The sequence below is a fragment of the Nerophis lumbriciformis genome, linkage group LG03 (genome assembly GCF_033978685.3).
Source record: "Nerophis lumbriciformis linkage group LG03, RoL_Nlum_v2.1, whole genome shotgun sequence".
NCBI lineage: Eukaryota > Metazoa > Chordata > Actinopteri > Syngnathiformes > Syngnathidae > Nerophis > Nerophis lumbriciformis.
Window position 1 is genome coordinate 47,660,693 of NC_084550.2, and position 22,467 is coordinate 47,683,159.

At 38.1% G+C, this 22,467-nt stretch overlaps 2 protein-coding genes across 3 annotated transcripts in view; both read right to left on the bottom strand.

The window, feature by feature from the left end:
- Positions 1-2,359, bottom strand: part of nuf2 (UF2 component of NDC80 kinetochore complex) — a 38,365-nt gene extending 36,006 nt beyond the window's left edge. Inside the window, exon 1 of one of the 2 annotated variants that reach the window (XM_061929270.2) lies at positions 1,893-2,359. In XM_061929270.2, coding sequence (XP_061785254.1) covers positions 1,893-2,015 — 123 coding nt within the window. In that variant the 5' untranslated portion in view covers positions 2,016-2,359. The remainder of the gene's footprint in view (positions 1-1,892) is intronic. The other variant, XM_061929263.2, reaches the window with a different exon arrangement.
- A 2,297-nt stretch (positions 2,360-4,656) lies between these two features.
- The window catches only part of nucks1a (nuclear casein kinase and cyclin-dependent kinase substrate 1a), a 44,087-nt gene continuing 26,276 nt past the window's right edge, over positions 4,657-22,467 (bottom strand). The window contains exons 3-8 of the mRNA XM_061938126.2: positions 21,549-21,639; positions 15,820-15,866; positions 15,585-15,749; positions 15,073-15,222; positions 11,675-11,830; positions 4,657-5,917 (exon numbers count right to left, since the gene is read on the bottom strand). Of these exons, the coding sequence (XP_061794110.2) occupies positions 5,592-5,917; positions 11,675-11,830; positions 15,073-15,222; positions 15,585-15,749; positions 15,820-15,866; positions 21,549-21,639 (935 nt within the window). The 3' untranslated portion in view covers positions 4,657-5,591. The remainder of the gene's footprint in view (positions 5,918-11,674; positions 11,831-15,072; positions 15,223-15,584; positions 15,750-15,819; positions 15,867-21,548; positions 21,640-22,467) is intronic.

The following is a 22,467-nucleotide window of genomic DNA, read 5'->3' on the forward strand; positions in this document are numbered from 1 at the left end:
CCCTCCGGTTCTCCTTCTTAAAGAGAGGAACCACCACCCCGGTCTGCCAATCCAGAGGTACCGCCCCCGATGTCCACGCGATGCTGCAGAGTCTTGTCAACCAAGGCAGCCCCACAGCATCCAGAGCCTTAAGGAACTCCGGGCGGATCTCATCCACCCCCGGGGCCTTGCCACCGAGGAGCTTTTTAACTACCGTATTTTCCACACTATAAGGCGCATCGGATTATAAGGCGCACCTTCAATGAATGGCATATTTCAAAACTTTGTTCATATATAAGGCGCACCGGATTATAAGGCGCACCTATGTCAACAAAACAGTCAGATAGGTCAGTCAAACTTTATTAATAGATAACAAACCAGCGTTCTGACAACTCCGTTCACTCCCAAAATGAATAAACAGCTGATTTACTCGTGTTACGTAAATCAAACGTGCAATCACAATATAGTAACACGTGAAATAGTGCAGAGCAATAACAATATATCAATAACTCAACGTTGCTCAAACGTTAATGTCACACAACACAACACACTAAATAAAAATGTAAAGCTCACTTTATGAAGTTATAGCTCATTCACAAATCCCTCGAATTCTTCTCCTTCAGTGTCCGAATTAAACAGTTGAGCGAATACGGCATCCAACATGGAACTCCGTCTCGTCGAAGTCGTCATTAATGGAGTCAGTGTCGTTGCCGTTTATTAGTTCAGTGACAATTCCTGCCTTCCTGAAAGCTCGGACCACAGATGAGACTGAATCAGCCCAGGCATTTACGATCCACTGGCAGATAGTGGCGTATGTCGTCTGGCGCTGTCTCCCTGTCTTGGTGAACGTCACGTGTGTTCGCCTTCTGTCATCCACTGTTCCCACGCAGTTAGCAGTCTAGCTTCGAATGCCCTGTTGACACCAATATCTAGCGGCTGGAGGTCTTTTGTCAATCCACCCGGAATGACGGCGAGTATTGAATTAAGCGCGTAAGCGTGTCTCTTAATGTGATGTTATGAGCTAGCAAATATAACAACTACACTACCCAGCATGCAACGATAGTGACGAGCATGCGCGGTAGCCCTGAGAAGCGTTGTTGTATGCTGGAAGTTAGAATGTGGTTATGAGCACGCTGTGAGTAAACGTTGAGAACTCAGTTAACACGCCTCGTCTGCATTATTTATAATTAGACAGACAACACACTTAATAGGAGCCATTTTGGGGTCTTTACATAAACACACAAATGGAAATGAAACGTCACATGTCCCAGCATGCACCGCGCGCTTCTTCTTCTTCTACGGGGAAAAAAGATGGCGGCTGTTTACCGTAGTTGCGAGACCGAAACTTTATGAAAATTAATATTAATATTAACCCATATACAAGGCGCACCGGATTATAAGGCGCACTGTCAGCTTTTGAGAAAATTTGTGGTTTTTAGGTGCGCCTTATAGTGCGGAAAATACGGTACCTCAGCAACCTCAGCCCCAGAAATAGAAGAGCCCACCACAGATTCCCCAGGCACTGCTTCCTCATAGGAAGACGTGTTGGTGGGATTGAGGAGGTCTTCGAAGTATTCCCTCCACCGATCCACAACATCATTATGATGGTACTTGGATATGACAAGTTTTTACTTTTTATGAACAATTTCTAAAAGGTATCTAAATGTTTAAAATATTTCGTACGGCATCTTGTACAAATGACGGCATTTTATATTTTAACAGGCATGAGGATGATAAAGGGTCCTTGGAAAATGTTCTTTACTGTAAGTTTGACAAGCCGTTCTCTAAAGCACATTAGCAGTAACAGAGTATATTAGTAACAATACATCATTTTAAATAGTGAAAGATTTAAGTGATGTTGTTGTATTTTTTTGTGTTCATGTTTATGAGCAAAAAGACAATTAAGAACTTACCTTCGGAGAAGGAGTCAAGTCGGTCTTGTTCAAGTGTTTCGCTTCCTGACCAGTTAAGACCTCTAATCGGTAAAAGCTGATAATGTTGTCAACTGATGAGACAGGGAAAGAGAGTTCCGTCATTTTATCTTCGTTCGTTCAGCACAAACACGAGAAAAATGACCGACCGACGAAAAACCAACGTTAACGAAAATACAAATCATTGGCGCCAAATCAACGTCCGGATACCGTTGATAAGCCAGCCTCTCATTGGTGGATGTTCTTCTTCTTCGTTTGTTTATTCGGCAAACTGATTAATGGCGCATTAGCGCCCACCTTTGAGAGGGAGTGTTATAATGTGCTTTTCTACACGATAATAATAGGAACCAGTTGACAAATTCAAATAGCGTGGAGTCATACTAGCGAACCTCACTATGCTCCATAACAAAGCCATGAAACGAATTGCACCCGACACGTCTATTAGAATGACGTATCCATCCATCCATTTCTACCGCTTGTCCCGTTCAGGATCGCGGGGAATGCTGGAGGCTATCGCAGCTGCACTTTATTATTTTTACTGCAAAGCATGTATGAGTCGGATACTTCTTATGAAGTTAATTACACTGCTACCTACACTAAAAGGCAGAAAAAGCTCGCTTTAGTAAAAGCCCTAAATTGGTCATTGTATGTTATTTTGTTTCATGATGAAATTGTATATATATGTTTTTATTATCTAACGTTGAGTGCCCCCGCCATAAAACAAGAAGAGGAAGAAGAAGAATTTTATTTTGAAATATAAAACAATTAAGCTGAAAAAATATATATATTTCAGTGTCTAAAAACAATAACTACATCCAAAACACAGTTTTTATTCTATTTGACAAAAAAAAAAAAAAAAAAAACAGTCAGCAAAAACAAAAACAATAAATATTGACTTCCGGTTCTCGTATCAGAAATCTGTTTTTGGTCAGATTTCTGACGCCAGAACCGGAAGTCAATATTCTGCGGACTGATAATGTTCATTGTTGTTATATGAAATAGAAAATGAACATCAAACGTTTCATGGGTGTAATTGTTGCTTGAATTTCCTTGTTTTTTAATGCAAAAAATAGAATTGAAAACAACAAAAAATATGTTTATTTTTTCACTGTCAAAAAGCAATAACTAGAGCTACAACACTTTTAATTTAAATTTTTTTTTACAAAATAAAATAAAATAAAAAAAAAAATGAACTGGAAGTTAGTTTTTTAAAGCCAAGACCGCAGACTGGCACTTTTTATAATATAAAATATATTGTATCGACCCAACATCATCTGTTACAACATCACACAGTGTTTCCCCTGCAGGCCAGTAGCACTTGGCTTTTACATAGCAACTTCTGGTTCCGGTGTGGAAATATGAACAAAAATTGTTTTTGGCAAATATTGGTTCGTGTACCTTCCGTTCATTCTATTTCCAATTCTGAAAGGCAACTCAAAAAACAAAATTAGGGCCGTTTTCCGATTTTTTTACTATAAATGGCAGATATAAAAACAAACAAAAAAGGGTTGATTTTCATTAAAATGTTGCCATAAATTTTTATTTTGTGCTGTTTTCCTTTTATGGATTTTTATTTTTCCAGATAAACACAAACATCCAATTAATGTTTATCCAAAATGCAAAAATGCGTGGTTATCTGTGTGATGACAAATTAAACCGGAAGCAGTATTTTAAGCTTTTCCTTTGGGTTTAGCTTTTTTTTTTAGCATAACGGTAACATATTTGTTCAGCTGGAGTCCTATTGTCTTAAAAAAAAAAAAAAAAAAAAGTGTCATTAAATAGTTGTCTAACTTTTGTTTTTAGAAATGAAAATAGAAAAAATGGCCCGAAATTATTTTTTTGATTTGCATTTAAGAATTGGAAATAGAATGAAAGGAAGATACATGGACCTTTTTGAAATACTGCTTCCGGTTCAATTTGTCATACATAAGCAAGCATTTTTGCATTTTGGATGAACATATATTCGATTTCTGTCTTTATTTGGACAAATAAAAATCCATAATAAGGAAAACAGCACAAAATAACATTTTATGGCAATATTTTAATGAAAATCAACTCTTTTTTGTTTGTTTTAAAATCTGCCATATGTAACAAAAATCGAAAAACGGCCCTAATTTTTTTATTTTTTATTTGTTTCAGAATTGGGAATAGAATGAACGGAAGGTACAAGGACCAGTTTTTGTGTTCCTTTTTACTTTTTTTTTTTTTTTACATAAAGTATAAATATGAAATCAGTTTTTAGACGTAGTTATTGCTCAATATTTTAAAAAAAATGTTTCCTTGTTTTTCAAAGTTATTTTTTAGATATCAAAATTAAATTTAAATAATCTAGTCGTTTTTCGTTTTTTTTTTCCAGTTCCATTCATCAAAAGAAAATTTATTGACAAAACATAAACCGACCTAGATAGGTGTCTTATCTTTGGTTTCTGTTGTAGCTGATTTCTTATCCTCATGTCGTGTTTGGAAAGTGGAGTTTGCATGAGTCTTGTATTCATCTTGGCTCCCTCTGGTGGTCTTATTTGTAGTTTTCCCTCTTCTATACAGCGGTTATGAGTCCATGAGACACAAATGAGTCCTATCAGTTTAAGAAAGTACTCCTATTTTCAACTCGCTTGTATAAAATACACCTGTCACACGTGCAAACCTCTACACCCACATGGGCAAGACCTAATAGTTTGACTGAGATTGTAGACCTGCGCAAGACTGGAATGGACTACAAGAAGAAACAGTCTGAAGTTTGACAATCTGACAAGAAATGGTGTTTTATTTATTGACTGGCAACATTTCATTTGTTTTGTATGTACAAAGCAGATATTGATGCTGCTTTGTGGCCATTTGTCATTAAATACTAGTACAATGTCTAAATTGAACACGTGTAAAAATGCTACGAGTTGAAGCAGCTATTCGGTGACGCCTTATTGACCTGCTCAAAGCTACAATGAGATTGTTGGCGATCTGAAGTTATTTACAAGTCATTTCATCCTCACCGGAAACTCACATTGTGGTGAGAAGTTAGTCTTTTCATCATCTTATTTGGAATTTAAAAAATAAGAATTTCAAGATCGGAGTTCGAGATCGTTTGTTTCTTTAAAATCAAGATACATTTTATTTTGTTTCTTAAAAAAAAATACAAAACATTCTTAATAGAGAACTAGTACAATGAACAAGAAAGATAAAGCAACAAATCGAAAGAAAAAAAGCTTGTATTTCTTAACAAAAATCAAAGCAATTAAAGTAAGATTTTAGGTGGCGCCTGGGTGCAATGGCTTCACATGAACAGCAGGGGGCACCAGCATGGACTGCAAGGTTTCAAAGCAAAGCAAACCAGGAACATAGGCGACCTTCTCACAGGTGAACATGAAAACATGAACACATGCTGGCAGATGTAGAAATGACCTTTTGTACAAATCACACGCTTTTATTGTCTTAGTTTCCTGTCCACACAGGAAGTCAGAGAATTCATGTTGTATGAAGAGAAGAAAGGAGGACTCCAGAAGAAGAATAGTATTAGGAGATGAAGTTGCTGACAGGACGGATTTAAGCAGAAGCATGAGTGAACTTGTGGAGAGAAGAAGAAGAAGATAAAAGTGATGTCATAACAAGCACATGGAGGTCAAACCATTTATCCAGGACACCAAAAAAGAAGCAAAAACAAAACTTGAACAATGGACTTTATACCGTCTAGTCTTCCCCAGAAGGAGCTTCCTCCTCAGAGTCTCCTTCCTCCTCTTCATTGTCACCTTCTTCCTCCTCCTCTTCTTCCTCCTCATCCTCCTTCTCCTTCTCCTCCTTCTCTTTCTCCTTCTCCTTCTCCTTCTTCTCCTTGCCATCAGCTTTCTTCGTCACCTTGGGGGTAGGAGAGCTTTTCTTCTTCTCAGTTTCCTCCTCCTCTTCTTCTTCCAAAGGACTCTCGGGGTCGTTTTCTTCCTCCTCTTTAGGGGAACTCTTCTCCGCCACCTTGGTGCTGGTGTGACCTTTGCCCTTGCCTTTTGCTGGGCTGGGGTTCACTGCCAAGAACAGGAAGAAATACTTTTGTCAGTCAGGCCTACAACTTTTTCGTGGGTGGCTGGGTCAAGGAAATTGGTATCGAGACTCCCCCGGATACATATGCATCGTTTTTGCTCGGGTAAGATTGCATATCATGATTTATCTTCGCGTCTACAGCCATGTTTGTTACCTTGTATGTTGCACACGCCGTTTACCAGTACGTGTGTTTCTTCCCGTCTTTATCAAAATATAACTGCAGGGCTCGAACTTAACCGCGGCAACCGCCCTCGTCTTTCGCCGTAATGTCCAAGAAATTGACCATGCTGTGACCGCCCTTGGCTTTTTACTTGTTAATGGACAAGGGATGTGATAATAAACAGTATAATGATAATTTGCCATAAAATTCCAGACGGTTAGTAACACAGTCTAATGCATTTTAGGCAACAGGAAGTCAGGCGTATGCGCACTAGCGTCGTTTGGCTTGATAATCATGGCGTACTAACGACACGGACCTTGCACGGGAGATTTCCCCTCGGAGTAAACGGAGCCAAGAGCTTGGTTTAACGTCATTTTCCCTCGCTTCCCGCCTTGCGTTTAAGAGCGCATTGCTGTGTTTAGATGGAGACAGGTGTGGACAATATTGGAGACACTTGTCCCCACACTAAAAGTACACAGCGAAAGTGAAACGATTTAGACTCCAGTGCGACTTATACTCTGAAAAATACAGTAATCATGATTTCAATATTGATGACAATCTTAATTATTACTTTGGCCAGAATTGGCAGCCCTAGATCTCATACATGAACACTATTTTTATCTACAGGTAAAAGCCAGTAAATTAGAATATTTTGAAAAACTTGATTTATTTCAGTAATTGCATTCAAAAGGTGTAACTTGTACATTATATTTATTAATTGCACACAGACTGATGCATTCAAATGTTTATTTAATTTAATTTTGATGATTTGAAGTGGCAACAAATGAAAATCCAAAATTCCGTGTGTCACAAAATTAGAATATTACTTAAGGCTAATACAAAAAAGGGATTTTTAGAAATGTTGGCCAACTGAAAAGTATGAAAATGAAAAATATGAGCATGTACAATACTCAATACTTGGTTGGAGCTCCTTTTGCCTCAATTACTGCGTTAATGCGGCGTGGCATGGAGTCGATGAGTTTCTGGCACTGCTCAGGTGTTATGAGAGCCCAGGTTGCTCTGATAGTGGCCTTCAACTCCTCTGCGTTTTTGGGTCTGGCATTCTGCATCTTCCTTTTCACAATACCCCACAGATTTTCTATGGGGCTAAGGTCAGGGGAGTTGGCGGGCCAATTTAGAACAGAAATACCATGGTCCGTAAACCAGGCACGGGTAGATTTTGCGCTGTGTGCAGGCGCCAAGTCCTGTTGGAACTTGAAATCTCCATCTCCATAGAGCAGGTCAGCAGCAGGAAGCATGAAGTGCTCTAAAACTTGCAGGTAGACGGCTGCGTTGACCCCGGATCTCAGGAAACAGAGTGGACCGACACCAGCAGATGACATGGCACCCCAAACCATCACTGATGGTGGAAACTTTACACTAGACTTCAGGCAACGTGGATCCTGTGCCTCTCCTGTCTTCCTCCAGACTCTGGGACCTCGATTTCCAAAGGAAATGCAAAATTTGCATGGTTGGGTGATGGTTTGGGGTGCCATGTCATCTGCTGGTGTCGGTCCACTCTGTTTCCTGAGATCCAGGGTCAACGCAGCCGTCTACCAGCAAGTTTTAGAGCACTTCATGCTTCCTGCTGCTGACCTGCTCTATGGAGATGGAGATTTCAAGTTCCAACAGGACTTGGCGCCTGCACACAGCGCAAAATCTACCCGTGCCTGGTTTACGGACCATGGTATTTCTGTTCTAAATTGGCCCGCCAACTCCCCTGACCTTAGCCCCATAGAAAATCTGTGGGGTATTGTGAAAAGGAAGATGCAGAATGCCAGACCCAAAAACGCAGAAGAGTTGAAGGCCACTATCAGAGCAACCTGGGCTCTCATAACACCTGAGCAGTGCCAGAAACTCATCGACTCCATGCCACGCCGCATTAACGCAGTAATTGAGGCAAAAGGAGCTCCAACCAAGTATTGAGTATTGTACATGCTCATATTTTTCATTTTCATACTTTTCAGTTGGCCAACATTTCTAAAAATCCCTTTTTTGTATTAGCCTTAAGTAATATTCTAATTTTGTGACACACGGAATTTTGGATTTTCATTTGTTGCCACTTCAAATCATCAAAATTAAATGAAATAAACATTTGAATGCATCAGTCTGTGTGCAATGAATAAATATAATGTACAAGTTACACCTTTTGAATGCAATTACTGAAATAAATCAAGTTTTTCAAAATATTCTAATTTACTGGCTTTTACCTGTATATGGACAAAAAGTGCAGTTACGTCTTAAGGCCATCAGGTGCCATCTTTCAAAATAATTGTATCTATATCTATATCTATAGCTATAGTATGTATGTATGTATGTATGTATATATATATATATATATATATATATATATATATATATATATATATATATATATATATATATATATATATAAGGGTTTGAATCTTTGGGTGTCCCACGATTCGATTCAATATCGATTCTTGGTGTCACAATTTGATTCAAAACCGATTTTTTTCCTCCTTCGATTTAACGCGATTCTCGATTCAAAAGCGATATTTTCCCGATTCAAAACGATTTTCTATTCATTCAATACATAGGATTTCAGCAGGATCTACCCCAGTCTGCTGACATGCAAGCAGATAAGTAGATTTTTGTAAAAAGCTTTTATAATTGTAAAGGACAATGTTTTATCCACTGATTGAAATAATGTAAATTTGTTTTAACTATTAAATGAACCAAAAATATGACTTATTTTATCTTTGTGAAAATATTGGACACAGTGTGTTGTCAAGCTTATGAGATGCGATGCAAGTGTAAGCCACTGTGACATTATTGTTCATTTATTTTTATAAATGTCTAATGATAATGTCAATGAGGGATTTTTAATCACTGCTATGTTGAAATTGTAACTAATATTGATACTGTTGTTGATAATATTCATTTTTGTTTCACTACTTTTGGTTTGTTCTGTGTCGTGTTTGTGTCTCCTCTCAATTGCTGTTTATTGCAGTTCTGAGTGTTGCTGGAATTGGATTGCATTGTTATGGTATTGCTGTGTATTGTTTTGTTGGATTGATTAATTAAAAAAATATATATATAGTTTTTTTTAAAATGAGAATCGATTCTGAATCGCACAACGTGAGAATCGCGATTCGAATTCAAATCAATTTTTTCCCACACCCCTAATATATATATATATATATATATATATATATATATATATATATATATATATATATATATATACATACATACACACACACACACATATATATTCTGCCTCAAAAGAAAATGTTTGCCTTGGTGCCCTTCTAACTTGCATTGGTGCTCTAAAATAAGAGCTCTCCTTTAAGGCAACACTTGCCTTGACCTTAAAAAGTAAAAATTCGAGGCCTGTAACTATAAATGTCAACATTGTGTATGTGCTGAAAGCTTCATTTATGATTAATGCCTTTGGTAAAAGCTTAACTCTTTTAGATTTTGCTCACATTTGCTTTCTGTTATTTAGACTGGCTGAGTTGATGGTTTACGTAACACTAGTAGGAAAAATGTGTTTTAAGAAATACAATTAATACCCAGATTATACTTGTATGGGAAATATTAAACGATAAAAGCATATCAAACAAACCTTTAACAAAGTGATCGCTGCAAACTTGTGCATTCTTCGACTATGCTTCCTTGGACGGGAGTGCGTGCCACTTTTCTCGTCGTCTTTCGTAATATCTTGCACTCCCCCTCCTTTCTTGATTACCTCTAAAGGAACTCTGAAGAAAAGTTTATCCTTTTCGCGATTTGAACCGTTCGTAAAGTCGAAAACACAAGCAGAGGGCATTTTTGTTCAAGAAAGCTTAAATGGCACAGAGTACCCACTGAGAACAGACACTGGCTTGACCACCACGCATATAGGGTTAGGGTTAGTGAGTCATGAGTCGAACACGAGCCGGACATGACATCATGTAAATCCAAGAAACTTGAAAAGGCCGAATCAATCCATGCAGTGATTGTCACGTGAACGTGCGTCGCCATTGTGATGTAGTGTGTGTATGCACGCTCCAACAGCTTCTTCTTCCTGGCTGGACGTGAATAATAATGAATACGCTTTGTTTACTTGTTATTATAACTACAGATCGACAGATTAACTGCATTTTGACATATATATCGGCCTGTTTTAAACGGTATCAATCTTTTTTTTCCTCCTTCTTTACAACTACAACAGAACTACATCAGCAGACACAATATAAAATATTATGCTAAATATGATATCAGTATTTAGTATAATAAACAAATGATAAAAAAATTGTGAAGTACATAATTATAAACACTGCTCAAGCAGTTGCCTTTTTTTCACTGCAGTGCTTACGCATACTTATTGGAGGACATTTAGTAGATGTTAACTGGCTGTCCAGCTTTGCACAAGTAAACTTCCTGCAAGACTGCATGTTTTACATAAAATCCCATACAATTTGACTTTTTTTTCCTGATATCAGACCGGTATTCGATCTAAGGCAATGTCTTCTCTTTATCTGTCAAATGTTTAAATGTCTGAATAAATGAAACTTGACATCAGTATACGATTGTGACACCTCAAGTTGTAATATATTGATCAGCAAGCCAGCAGAGGACAGGCAAGGAAATTGAACCCAAGTCTCTTCCTGAGCCTAAATGAAGATAAAACAGAAGTTATGTTGTTCGGTCCAAGTCGCTCTCCCTCCCCCAACGTTGACCTCGGCACTTTGACCCCGTATCTCAGCGACTGTGTCACAAACTTGGGGGTAAAGTTTGACTCAGATATTAAATTCGAAAAACAAATCAGCAGCGTCGTTCAAGAAAGCTTTTATCAATTACGCCAAATAGCGAAAATGAAACCGCTTCTATCAAGACATGATCTTGAGAAATTAATCCACGCCTTTATCTCGACTCGTCTTGATTACTGTAATGCCCTGTATGTAGGCATTAGCCCGGCCTCCCTCGCCCGCCTGCAGCTCGTGCAGAACTCTGCTGCTCGTCTGCTAACACAGACCCGCAGACGTGAGCACATCACCCCTATTTTAGCGTCCCTTCACTGGCTGACCAAATCAATTTTAAACTCCTTTTATTTGTTTTTAAATGTCTAAACAACCTCGCGCCAACCTATCTCTCCGACCTCCTTCAGCCTTACTGCCCCACCCGATCCTTATGATCAGCCGATCAGCTGCTGTTGACGGTCCCTGACACAAGGCTGAAGCTTAGAGGTGACAGAGCTTTCGCCGTTGCTGCTCTCAAGCTCTGGAACGACCTACCCCTGAGTGTTAGACAAGCCTCCTCTCTTCCTGTTTTTAAATCTCTCTTAAAAACATACTTTTATTCCATGGCTTTTAACACTGAGTGATATCCATCCTGCAATGGCGCCCCATAATACACCTGCTGTGATCCTGTTTTTATTTATTCTATTTTAATTATTTATTTTTTATCGTGTTCTGTTTGTGTTGTGTTGTGTTTGCTCGGTACTCGTTTTATCTTTTAACCTGTTCATTGTACAGCACTTTGGCTACCCCTGTGGTAAATTTTAAATGTGCTTTATAAATAAAGTTGATTTGATTTGATTTGAAGTCCAATATTTTGAAATAGAGCTACAGCTCACCTGTAGCCTTTAATCGTGGTTTAGGAGACTTCTTCTCCTTCTTGTCCACTCTGCCTCGTCGAATCACCTTCTTGCTGCTTCTTTTTTTGGACTTGCCATAGTCGCTGTCATCGTCATCTTCCACCATGAAGTCTTCATCACTGCCAGACTCATCAGCTGCAAACACACAAACACACCAAGAGCTTTTACACCAACATGTCAATAATACAAAAATGCATCGAGTGTCAAATCTGCTTTATAAAAATATTAGGGCTGGAAAAATTATTTTGATAATCGAGGACTAGGTTAACCAGTTAATTGGATACTATTAAGTAAATACAAATTTTTTTCAAGCAAATTAATGCACTTTTGTAAAACAACTTGTATTTTTGGGCTTTATGCCTTCTTAAGTGCAAATGATGTTCTTTGTAATACAATAACAACTGCTGGGTTGCATTTGATGGAACATCCGTTTTTCTTCTTCGCGGCTTAATTCACACGATGGTCGTGCAGCTTGAGCGTTTAAAACAAGTGAGAGTGAATGTAAAATTTGAGCAGAAAATGCTGTATTGCTGTTTTGTTCTTGGGTGTTTCAGTTGTTTATTCTCTATTATATTAGTAGTGTTTTAGAGCAGAAATAAATGTAAAGAAAGGACAAGAGATCGTATTGGTTCGAGTTATTTTGTGGTTGCTTTATCTAAAAATAACTACAAAAACGTGCTTGTGCAAATAAACTAACCTCATGTAAAGTCCTAGTAATAAATATCGTGATTGTTGGTCCAATCCACCGTATTTTCTGTCTCGATTTTCATAACAGAAACTAAAAAGCTTAATTATTGTTGCGCAGGAAAGCCAAGTGTTTTATTCAACACGGAAGACCACAGCGTCTTTGGTAATATTTGTTAGCATCAGGAAAATCTTCTTAATAGTAATAATAAACTAGATGAATATATCTCTCGTAGTGTCAACATCATATACTGAATCTATTGAGATCGCTAGCAAACATTGCTGAACAACAATATACCGTATTTTTCGGACTACAAGTCGCAGTTTTTTTTTTCATAGTTTGGCCGGCTTATATTTAGGAGCGACTTGTGTGTAAAATTATTAACACATTACCGTAAAATATCAAATAATATTATTTAGCTCATTCACGTAAGAGACTAGACGTATAAGATTTCATCGGATATAGCGATTAAGAGTGACAGATTGTTTGGTAAACGTATAGCATGTTCTATATGTTATAGTTATTTGAACGACTCTTACCATAATATGTTACGTTAACATACCAGGCACGTTCTCAGTTGGTTATTTATGCCTCATATAACGTACACTTATTCAGCCTGTTGTTCACTATTCTTTATTATTTTAAATTGCCTTTCAAATGTCTATTCTTGGTGTTGGGTTTTATCAAATAAATTTCCCCCAAAAATGCGACGTATACTCCAGTGCGACTTATATATGTTTTTTTCCTTCTTTATTATGCATTTTCGGCCGGTGCGACTTATACTCCGGAGCGACTTATACTCTGAAAAATACGGTAGCTAAATAATGAGACAAAATATAAACTTCACACACATAAAAACAATTGCAGACATGAATTGTAGATTAAACTAATATTTGGAGCAGGAAATCAAATGCAAACAAACTTATCCTTTTTCTCATTAGCGTCACAATCACAGCAGCACCACACTTATATCAATTAAATACGATGCACAAATAAATCCAACTTTGTCTTTCATAGATTAATGGTTAATTTGTAAAAACATTACATAAAGCATATATTATTAGAGTCTGTATATAAAATGAAGGTTGTTTTTTTAAGAGCGTTTTATAGGCGGAATAGACTCCCATTGGCTTCGCGGTTAGCAGACTCTTGCTAGTGTTTATTTACAAGTTAGAATTAATATTAAAAAAAAAAGAAAAATGTCGGCTTGTCTCACATAAGGATTGTGATCGATAGGCGAAATTCCCCCCAAAAAGTGTTGTTCCCTTTTTAGAAAATGTAATTAAGTGTATTGTTAAGGAACATTGTGGGAGTCTTCTGCATCTCTGATATCACAGGTAAGTGTGTCAATGTATCATGTATTGTTTTATCTCTGTGCTGCTGCAGTGGTGTCCTGAGAAGCAATCCAGTGTGTGCGGAGTGCTTTTACCTTGTCACATCCCTAAATACTGTATAACTAATTTAATTATATATAATTATAGAAAGAATAATCACCAAATACTTCCCCCTTGTCTGCTCAGTTATCCATAAGTTGCAGACATTATCTGTGTTTGTCCATCTTAAACATTCATTTATGTTCAAACACGTTTATCCTCGCATGTTAAGAGCATTTGTGAACTGTTTAGAATGATCTGTAGCAGTCATTTTTGTTGGTAAAAGAGAGATGCGACTATTATCACACTTCAACATCTCTGTCATGTAAATGCAGCCTCTTTGCTAGCTCAGCATTGTAATTGAAATATGTTCTTAACTGCCTTAGCCTGGATAAAGGTTAAATACATTCATTAAAAAACAAAAACAAGGTAGTAAAGATGTGAATGTGTCGCTAGTTGTTTATATACCACATTAACCAGAAGGCTTAGACCAGTGATATACAACTAAATTGTTGTGGGGGCCACATTTCCAGAAAGTTAAGGACCTGGGGGCCTGCCAAACTTCTACTCATTCCTATTTTGTATATTCATAAGAACCAGTGACCTCTACAGTGGGCGTTTGATTTTGGCCTATTTATATTTTTGTCAAGAGTTACAGGAACATGCAGCTGTTTTTAAGGACATTCTGCAAAAAAGCAAGTCAAAGATCTTTTCTATGACCGCACTTTAGTCGTTTTAAGAATCTGCTGCTAAAATGCATGTCTCTCAAAGGTTTTTTCGAAGTGAACTCGCGAGGCCACCAGTTGAATAGCTCAAATGACGAATAAGAGAGGACCGAGAATGGAACCTTGAGGAACACCACTAGTATAACTAAATAAGTAGATAGAACAAATGACTACAGACTGCATCTGAAGTAAAAAATCAAATAAAATGTAAAACTACAGCAACACCTTAGTTACAAAACACAAAACCAGTGAATTTGGCATGTTGTATAATTTGTAAATAAAAACAGAATACAGTGATTTGCAAATCCTTTTCAACTTATATTCAATTGAAAAGACTGCAAAGACAAGATATTTAATGTTTAACTTAATTTTTTTTGCAAATAATCATTAACTTGGAATTTAATGGCAGCAATAAATTGCAAAAAAGTTGTCACAGGGGCATTTTTACCACTGTGTTACATGGCCTTTTCTTTTAACAACACTCAGTAAACGTTTGGTAAACAAAACCCTTCTGCGGCTTCTTCTCTGGCAAAGCAGGTGTGTTGTGAGAGGAGTTCCGACACACACAGATAGAAGCTGCACAGGTGTACTTACGATCCAGGTAAGCTTCCTCTGGGTCATCCTGCTCTTCATCCTCACTACCACCGTCACCCAGAAGGATTTCCCGCTGTTTCGACACGGCCTTGGAGGCTGCCTGGCGTATTGTTCGCTTTCGACTGACTTCTTTTTCATCGTCACTGTCATCTTAACGAGACAAAAAAAAACCACTACATTTTATTCTGAGATTTTGTAGCCTAGTGATCAAACAAGTACTATACAAAAACTATCACATTTAATTAATATTAACAATGTAACATTTATTTACGATAATTCTCCTCAAATACATTCATTTTCAACTTCAGGTACGATAATTTGTCGTTTCCCATCTGGCAACCCTGCTCAGTCTGTTGAGTTGTATAATTCTTTCTCTAAACTCCTATTAATCCACTTGTAATTTCTTGTTCATTGCTGGCTACTTAAAGTCACTACTTTAAATTCAAGCGTGTCACAGTATTCACTCATGAAATATGAAGGTTATCCACATGCAACATATTTAATAAACACACCTGCGCTCCGTTTTCTTTTTGGTGTCTTCCTGCTGGGCTTCTCTATCTTGGGCTTCTTTCCTTTTTTTGCCTTCTTTTCTTCGTAGTCACTTCCTCCATCTTCCTCCTCTTCCTCCTCCCCTTCCTCTGCAAATTCATTCTCTTCTTCCTCACTTCCAAAGTCCTCTGCAAGAAAAGGTCAGTTATACCTCCAAAACCTTCTCATTGTTTGCTAATGTGTAGCGTTTAGTCTTACCTGCCGAGTCATTTTTAGATTTGGCGATCTTATCCTCCGATTCCTCACTGGTAACAAAATATGGACTTGTTATAGAAGAGAACAATCATCTATAAAAACGTAATCTATTACCAATGTCTATAATATACAAAAGTAAACAAAAGTGAAATGGCCTAAATGGTAACAGGTTGCTTCTGCTATTGTGACACACTTTATTTTCCCCAAGAAAAACAATACATTGTTAACTTGTGTTTAAAATCACTAACTAGTAGGGGTGCATCGATTCCTTGATAAAAAAAACAAATTGACACCAAATTTTGTCAATAAAATATTTTGTTGATAAAAGTGATGTCGTAGCTCATGTTTTTCCAGACAGAGACAATCATGCGCATGTCAAGGTAACAAATGACTGCCAAGCAACAGGAAAAGAAAAATGGCTGCGGCTACTGCAAAAAAAATAAAATAAAATAAAACTTAACACGTCAAAGACACAGATAACTTGCTTGATTTGTAAAGCAAACCTTGATGGAATTTCATGGCACAACATCTGTAAAGTGGGAACATTTAAAGTAAGTCAGTAAGCTGGTTACCTTGTTAGCTAGATAGCTAACAAAAGAGAGGCGAAGTTGTGTGTAAAATAGCCAGCATACTAGCTAGAATTTTAGTGAAGGTACGCCAAGATAGATTTGGTGTTGTTTTGACTAACTAGGGCTAGGCGATATGGCCTTTTTTTAATATCGCGATATTTTAAGGCCATATCGCGATACACGATATATATCTCGATATTTTGTCTTAGCCTTGAATGAACACTAGATGCATATAATCACAGCAGTATGATGATTCTATGTGTCTACATTAAAACATTCTTCTTCATACTACTTTTAAACTTTCATGCAGAGAGGGAAATCACAACTAAAAAAATCACTATTTTTATCTGGAAATGTTTGCCTTGGCATTTTGATGCGTACGTGTGGCACCGAACGGAGATATTGACGTGCGGAGTAAGCATTCTTCATTGTCTAGCAGGTGACTTTTCAAATGATGCTACATATTAGCAGTGTAGCCGAGTGTCCTGGGTTCGCCAATACAGTGTACTTATCTAATAAAATAATAAACGGGAGACATTAGAGCAGGTTCGGTAGCCACCACTTCTTTAATGTCAACATCACACACCTCCTTCCACAACCACAAACACCCTACGTCACAGCCCTACGGCAACTTTGGAGGGACAAAACTCCTCCTCCTTACCTAACACACTCCGGTAACTTGGGACACCCTGAACTGTTTGTTACAGCAGTAATGCTACTTTTTATAGCAACGCTTTTGCCCCACACTTGACAAATTACGGTTGTCTGTTCGACATATTCCCGCTTGAAGCCAAACCACCGCCAGACGATGGACCCCCTGCTGTTTTTCTTGGGAATTAATTATTCCTCCATTTGTTACCAGATTCGCACCTTCCTTCTCTCACATCACCACTCCGCTAGCATCACAGCTAACGTTAGCCATGCTGCTACCTCTCTGCTCCGCGAGGGCGTATACGTATGTGACGTATGATGTGACAGTATGTGACGTGTGTAAGAAGGTGTGCTTGCTGTCTGTGTGAAGGAGACACAAGGAGTAGGAAGACCCTCTCGTGTAATGCCAGCAGCTGAAAGCAACTGCGTGAGAACGTATACTCGATATCACGATATAGTCATTTTCTATATCGCACAGAGACAAACCCGCGATATATCGCGTATATCGATATATCGCCCAGCCCTATGACTAACCTTTGTGAACAACATTCCTTTACTTTTTTATACTGTAACAGCCTAATGAGCAGCACAGTTACAGTATGAATATACATTTTTGAATGAAGTAATCATCTTAATTGACTTTGTTAGTTAATGCATGTCTAAAAATATCTCAATCTGAATTTAAAAGCAGATGGCTAAATTAAAGCCACTGAGTAAGGAGTGCGCTTTGTAATCCGATTACAGCCGTCCCTCGTTTGTGGTTAGCTGGGTCCGGATGTGACCACAATTAACACAATTTATGCCTTCATAGAGCATAAAAATAAACTGTTGACACATTTTAATTATGTTTACCATAATTAGTACCCTCAATACATTAATTAACGCCCATATACCTTTACACTCATTTCACTCAATAGAGAAGCCTTCAGTATGTTTTATTGTACTGTAGATTATTGTACTTACTTGTAGCCCACAACATCCCCTGGCCACTACAACTGGGCCACGATGAGGAAATACTCTATCAAATCTGTGTTGGCCTTTTAATCGAGCGATTTCAAACGACAATAACTTACTGAAACAGCTATCAGCTATCAACCGCTGTCCGGGCAAAGTGGAGATGAACTCCTGATGCGCTTTGACATAAATAAAACAGCTTTGGCGTGCAACAATGCAGACACACAATGCTAACCTACTCAGTGGCCTAGTGGTTAGAGTGTCCGCCCTGAGATCGGTAGGTTGTGAGTTCAAAACCCGGCCGAGTCATACCCAAAGACTATAAAAATGGGACCCATTACCTCCCTGCTTGGCCGTCAGCATCATAGGTTAGAATTGAGGGTTAAATCACCAAAATGATTCCCGGGCGCGGCAACCGCTGCTGCTCACTGCTCCCCTCACCTCCCAGGGGGTGATGGGTCAAATGCAGAGAATAATTTCGCCACACCGAGTGTGTGTGTGACAATCATTGGTACTTTAACTATCAGGCAATAGCTGCAACAGTTAAGTTGACCAAGTTTTTGTAAAACTTTGTGGTTTCAGCACATGGAAGCAGAGTAGTTCTAACATGGAGGAATTAACCAGGATGTGATGAAGTGTTTCCATGTAGTGGCCGTGTTGTAGTGGCTAGGTGATGACCATAGCAATGACGCTTTAAGGATCCTCCCAGCTACCGGTAAGTATGGATGGGTATCATATAGGGGTGTAACGGTACACAAAAATTTCGGTTCGGTACGTACCTCGGTTCAGAGGTCACGGTTCGGTTCATTTTCGGTACAGTAAGAAAACAACAAAATATAAATTTTTGGCCATTTATTTACCAAATGTGTAAACAATGGCTTTATCCTTTTAACATTGGGAACACTATAATAATTCTGCCCACGTTAATCAACATTAAACTGCCTCAAGTTGTTCCTCAGATTAAATAAAATGACAAAACGTTTCTTCTACATATAAAAAGTGCAACATTAAACAGTTTCAAGTCAACTCATCATGCTTAATTTATTACAGCATTTGGGAAGCCTGTAGTTGATTTTTATTATGTAAATGTTATATTTTTATCAACATGTGATAGCAGGGACCCTGCCATCAAAAACTAGGCTGCTCCATTACTAATGATTAATGTAACTATAGCTGAAAAAAAATAGTACAATAGCAATAGGAGAGACTACACGCACGCATCGCAAAATGTGCTAACGTTACACTAAAAGCTAATTAGCCTTCACCTCAAGCCAGGACTGCGAGCGAGCTGAGCTGCAGTTTAAGTTTCTAGAATGTCAACGGGCTCATAGTGATGTTACTAGTAGTTGACTGCGAGGTGTTTATTATCATTTGGGGAAAGTACGCTGCCTGATGCTCACCTGCTAAACACCTATCTGCTCGACGCTGAAGCACTGACTACATGCGCTCTGAATATGCACTGCTGATTGGCTGTTACCGCTTTGAATACGCACTGCTGATTGGCTGTTACCGCTTTTTGTGTAACCAATTAGATGGTTGTGTGGGTGGGACAATGCTGGGTGCTGAGACAGAGGCAGAATAAGCAAAGCAGCTTGTTAAGACTTTAGCTTAGAAACTCGTTCGGTACACCCCCGTACCGAACCGAAACCCCCGTACCGAAACGGTTCAATACAAAACACGTACCGTTACACCCCTAGTATCATATCATTTTAAACTATACCGGTACCAAATCGGTACTTTACTTAAAAACTTGTCAATTCTTGTAAAAAAAAAACAGAAAAAAAAAAAAAAACAGACTTAATATTTATTATATTTTGTGACATTTAGGTTGAACAGACTAGTAATTAAAATACTTCAGTGATATAAATTAATAACTAACACATAAAATATAAGAAAGAAATCTACAACATATTGTCATACCTATTGCAGCAATACAGAACACAGAATGTGCAAAAAAACGACTTGAGTTGATGTTGGATTTATAAAAAGTCTGTGTTCTTGGAAGCATCCTCGTTTGCAGTAACCGTCATTGGTGTCCAATGAGGCAGTGATGTGTTGCTAATATTGGCAAGCTTAACGTTGTTGTGCTAACGATGTTATGAGGGCTGCTGTTGGCGTTTTAAGATCAGCAATAAAGTTTAAAAAGAGTGTCAGACTGCGCGCTTCTGTCTGGATGCTACTTTACTTACAAGATTTTACGTTTACAGTTCCACCGCCGGGCACTTCCAGATGATGAGTCGGCATTCATTTAACGCCGGAATAATGCACCTATAGCTTTTTTTTTTTAATTCCAGTCCAGTTACTACCTTGTAAATCAGCACCGGTGCCAGTGCGGAACCGTTGCACTGTATCCTACAATAGCACAGACTGAAGGCTACTATATTGGAAAACACATTTTGAAGGTGGTGAACAGTTTATGCTCTAACTACGACAATACTCACTTTATCAATAACAACACTACTCGCACATATCCGTTAATCGCAGTCATGTCCAGACCCAATTAACCGCAGTAAAAGAGTAACGACTGTAATTACAATATAAACACTTTGTAGGACTAAACAAAAGACGAGACCAGCACAGTGGACTCAACAAAAAAGGCTTACAGACTAAAACACAATGTAGCCTACTCACTACTGCCATCTAGTGTCTTGGAATTGAAACTGCATGTGAAAATTGGATGGATGGACAGTAGTCCATCCATCCAATTTTCTACCGCTTGTTCCTCTCGGGGTGACGGGAGGGCTGGAGCCTATTACAGCTGCACTCGGTCAGTAGGCAGGGTACACCCTCGACAAGTACACTGTATATGACTATGACTTGTAATGAGACCCAGAAGTGTAGCAAAACCATATATAACATCTGGACAGCACGGTTATAATCCGCAAACAAGATTTTATTAATAAAACACACAAAGAAGGGTAGCAAAGATTAATCGATTAGAAAAAAGCTTCAATTTAAATTGCGTTGCTTCGATTAATCATTTATTGAGTATAGCCAATAAAGATGGATGTACCCAGCTAAGATAGGCTCCAGCACCCCCCGCATCCCAGAGAGGGAGAAACGGTAGAAAATGGATGGATGATGGAAATCTAAACCGCAATGGCGTGCCCGGAACTTTTTTTTATACGTAAACAGTTTCTGCACGGCCGCTGCAATAGAGCACACATGAGAACGGTTCAGAGTGGGTTCTGTGATCTGTGTGGAGGCAAATAGCGGAGAGTTTTTGTCGTTGTTTAATAAATACACGTCAAAAATACAATTTCAATTTTGAAAAGAATGAAAGTAACTGCAAGCAGAACAATTGTTTATTTAAACTATTTTCCCTAAATTACACATTGATTCTATAAAGTGTGTTTTATCCGATTAATCGAACAAAGTAATCGATTACTAAAATAATCGATAGCTGCAGCCCTGCACAAAAGCACCGAAAATTGTTATTGCCAGGTATCTGTAATTGGTACAGTATCGGTTCGAATATGAAAAGGTACCCATCCCTAAATGCAGATACAAAAACGTGGTCAGTAACTTGTGAACACTAAAGACTAGGCAAGTGCTTACCTTTCATCCTGTGAATTCTTTGAGCGCCTCGGCTTCAGCTCTCGGGGAGCGCTCCGCACCTTGGCCGGCTTACTGCCACCATACTCCTCATCTACAGATAAATATATCTCATCACCCTTACAAGACAAATCATGTTGAATTTTTTTTAATCAATTTTATTATATTACATCAATTTGCTCTATTTTTCAATTGTTGCTGATTATTTATAACATATCCTGCAATTTGTACACCCCAGGTTTATTGACATTATTCTACCCTCCTGTCTTTTAAATTCAGAGATGGAAAAAAAACAACTTGAGATTGTTTGTTAGTCTTCACAATTAAATTACTGTAAAACTAAGCAAACAAAGGAAAATACAATATACATATGAAGTGCACATAAATGTAGGAATCATGTAAAATGAATAATACAGTTTGGTATAAACTGAAAAAAAAAACAATTATACAGCATAAAGGTTGGCACTAATGCCACTGGCTTAATGCTAACGTACAATGGACAAACTCATTGACAGGCTACCTAAAATTAGCAGAAATAACTTTTTCACATTTTTCTCAAATGAGATTTTAACAGAACAAAATTGACATAAAACAGCAAGTTTATATTTACTTAAAGGTATGTATTCACCAAACTCTGTAGAAACAAATACTGACTGCAAATTTTGAACTCCTCAATGTTTCTCCTGCAGCACACATGTTACTGTGTGCGTGTGCTGACTAACTATGCAAGCCTATAAAGCCTTAAAAAATTGCATTTGTGTCCATATCAATGTTTACTTATATAGCCCTAAGTCACGAGTGTCTCAAAGGGCTGCACAAGCCACAACGATATCCTCGGCTCAGATCCCACATCAGGGCAAGAAAAAAACTCAACCCAATCACGACAACGATAAACCTTAGAGGGGACCCCCTCACCCCCGAG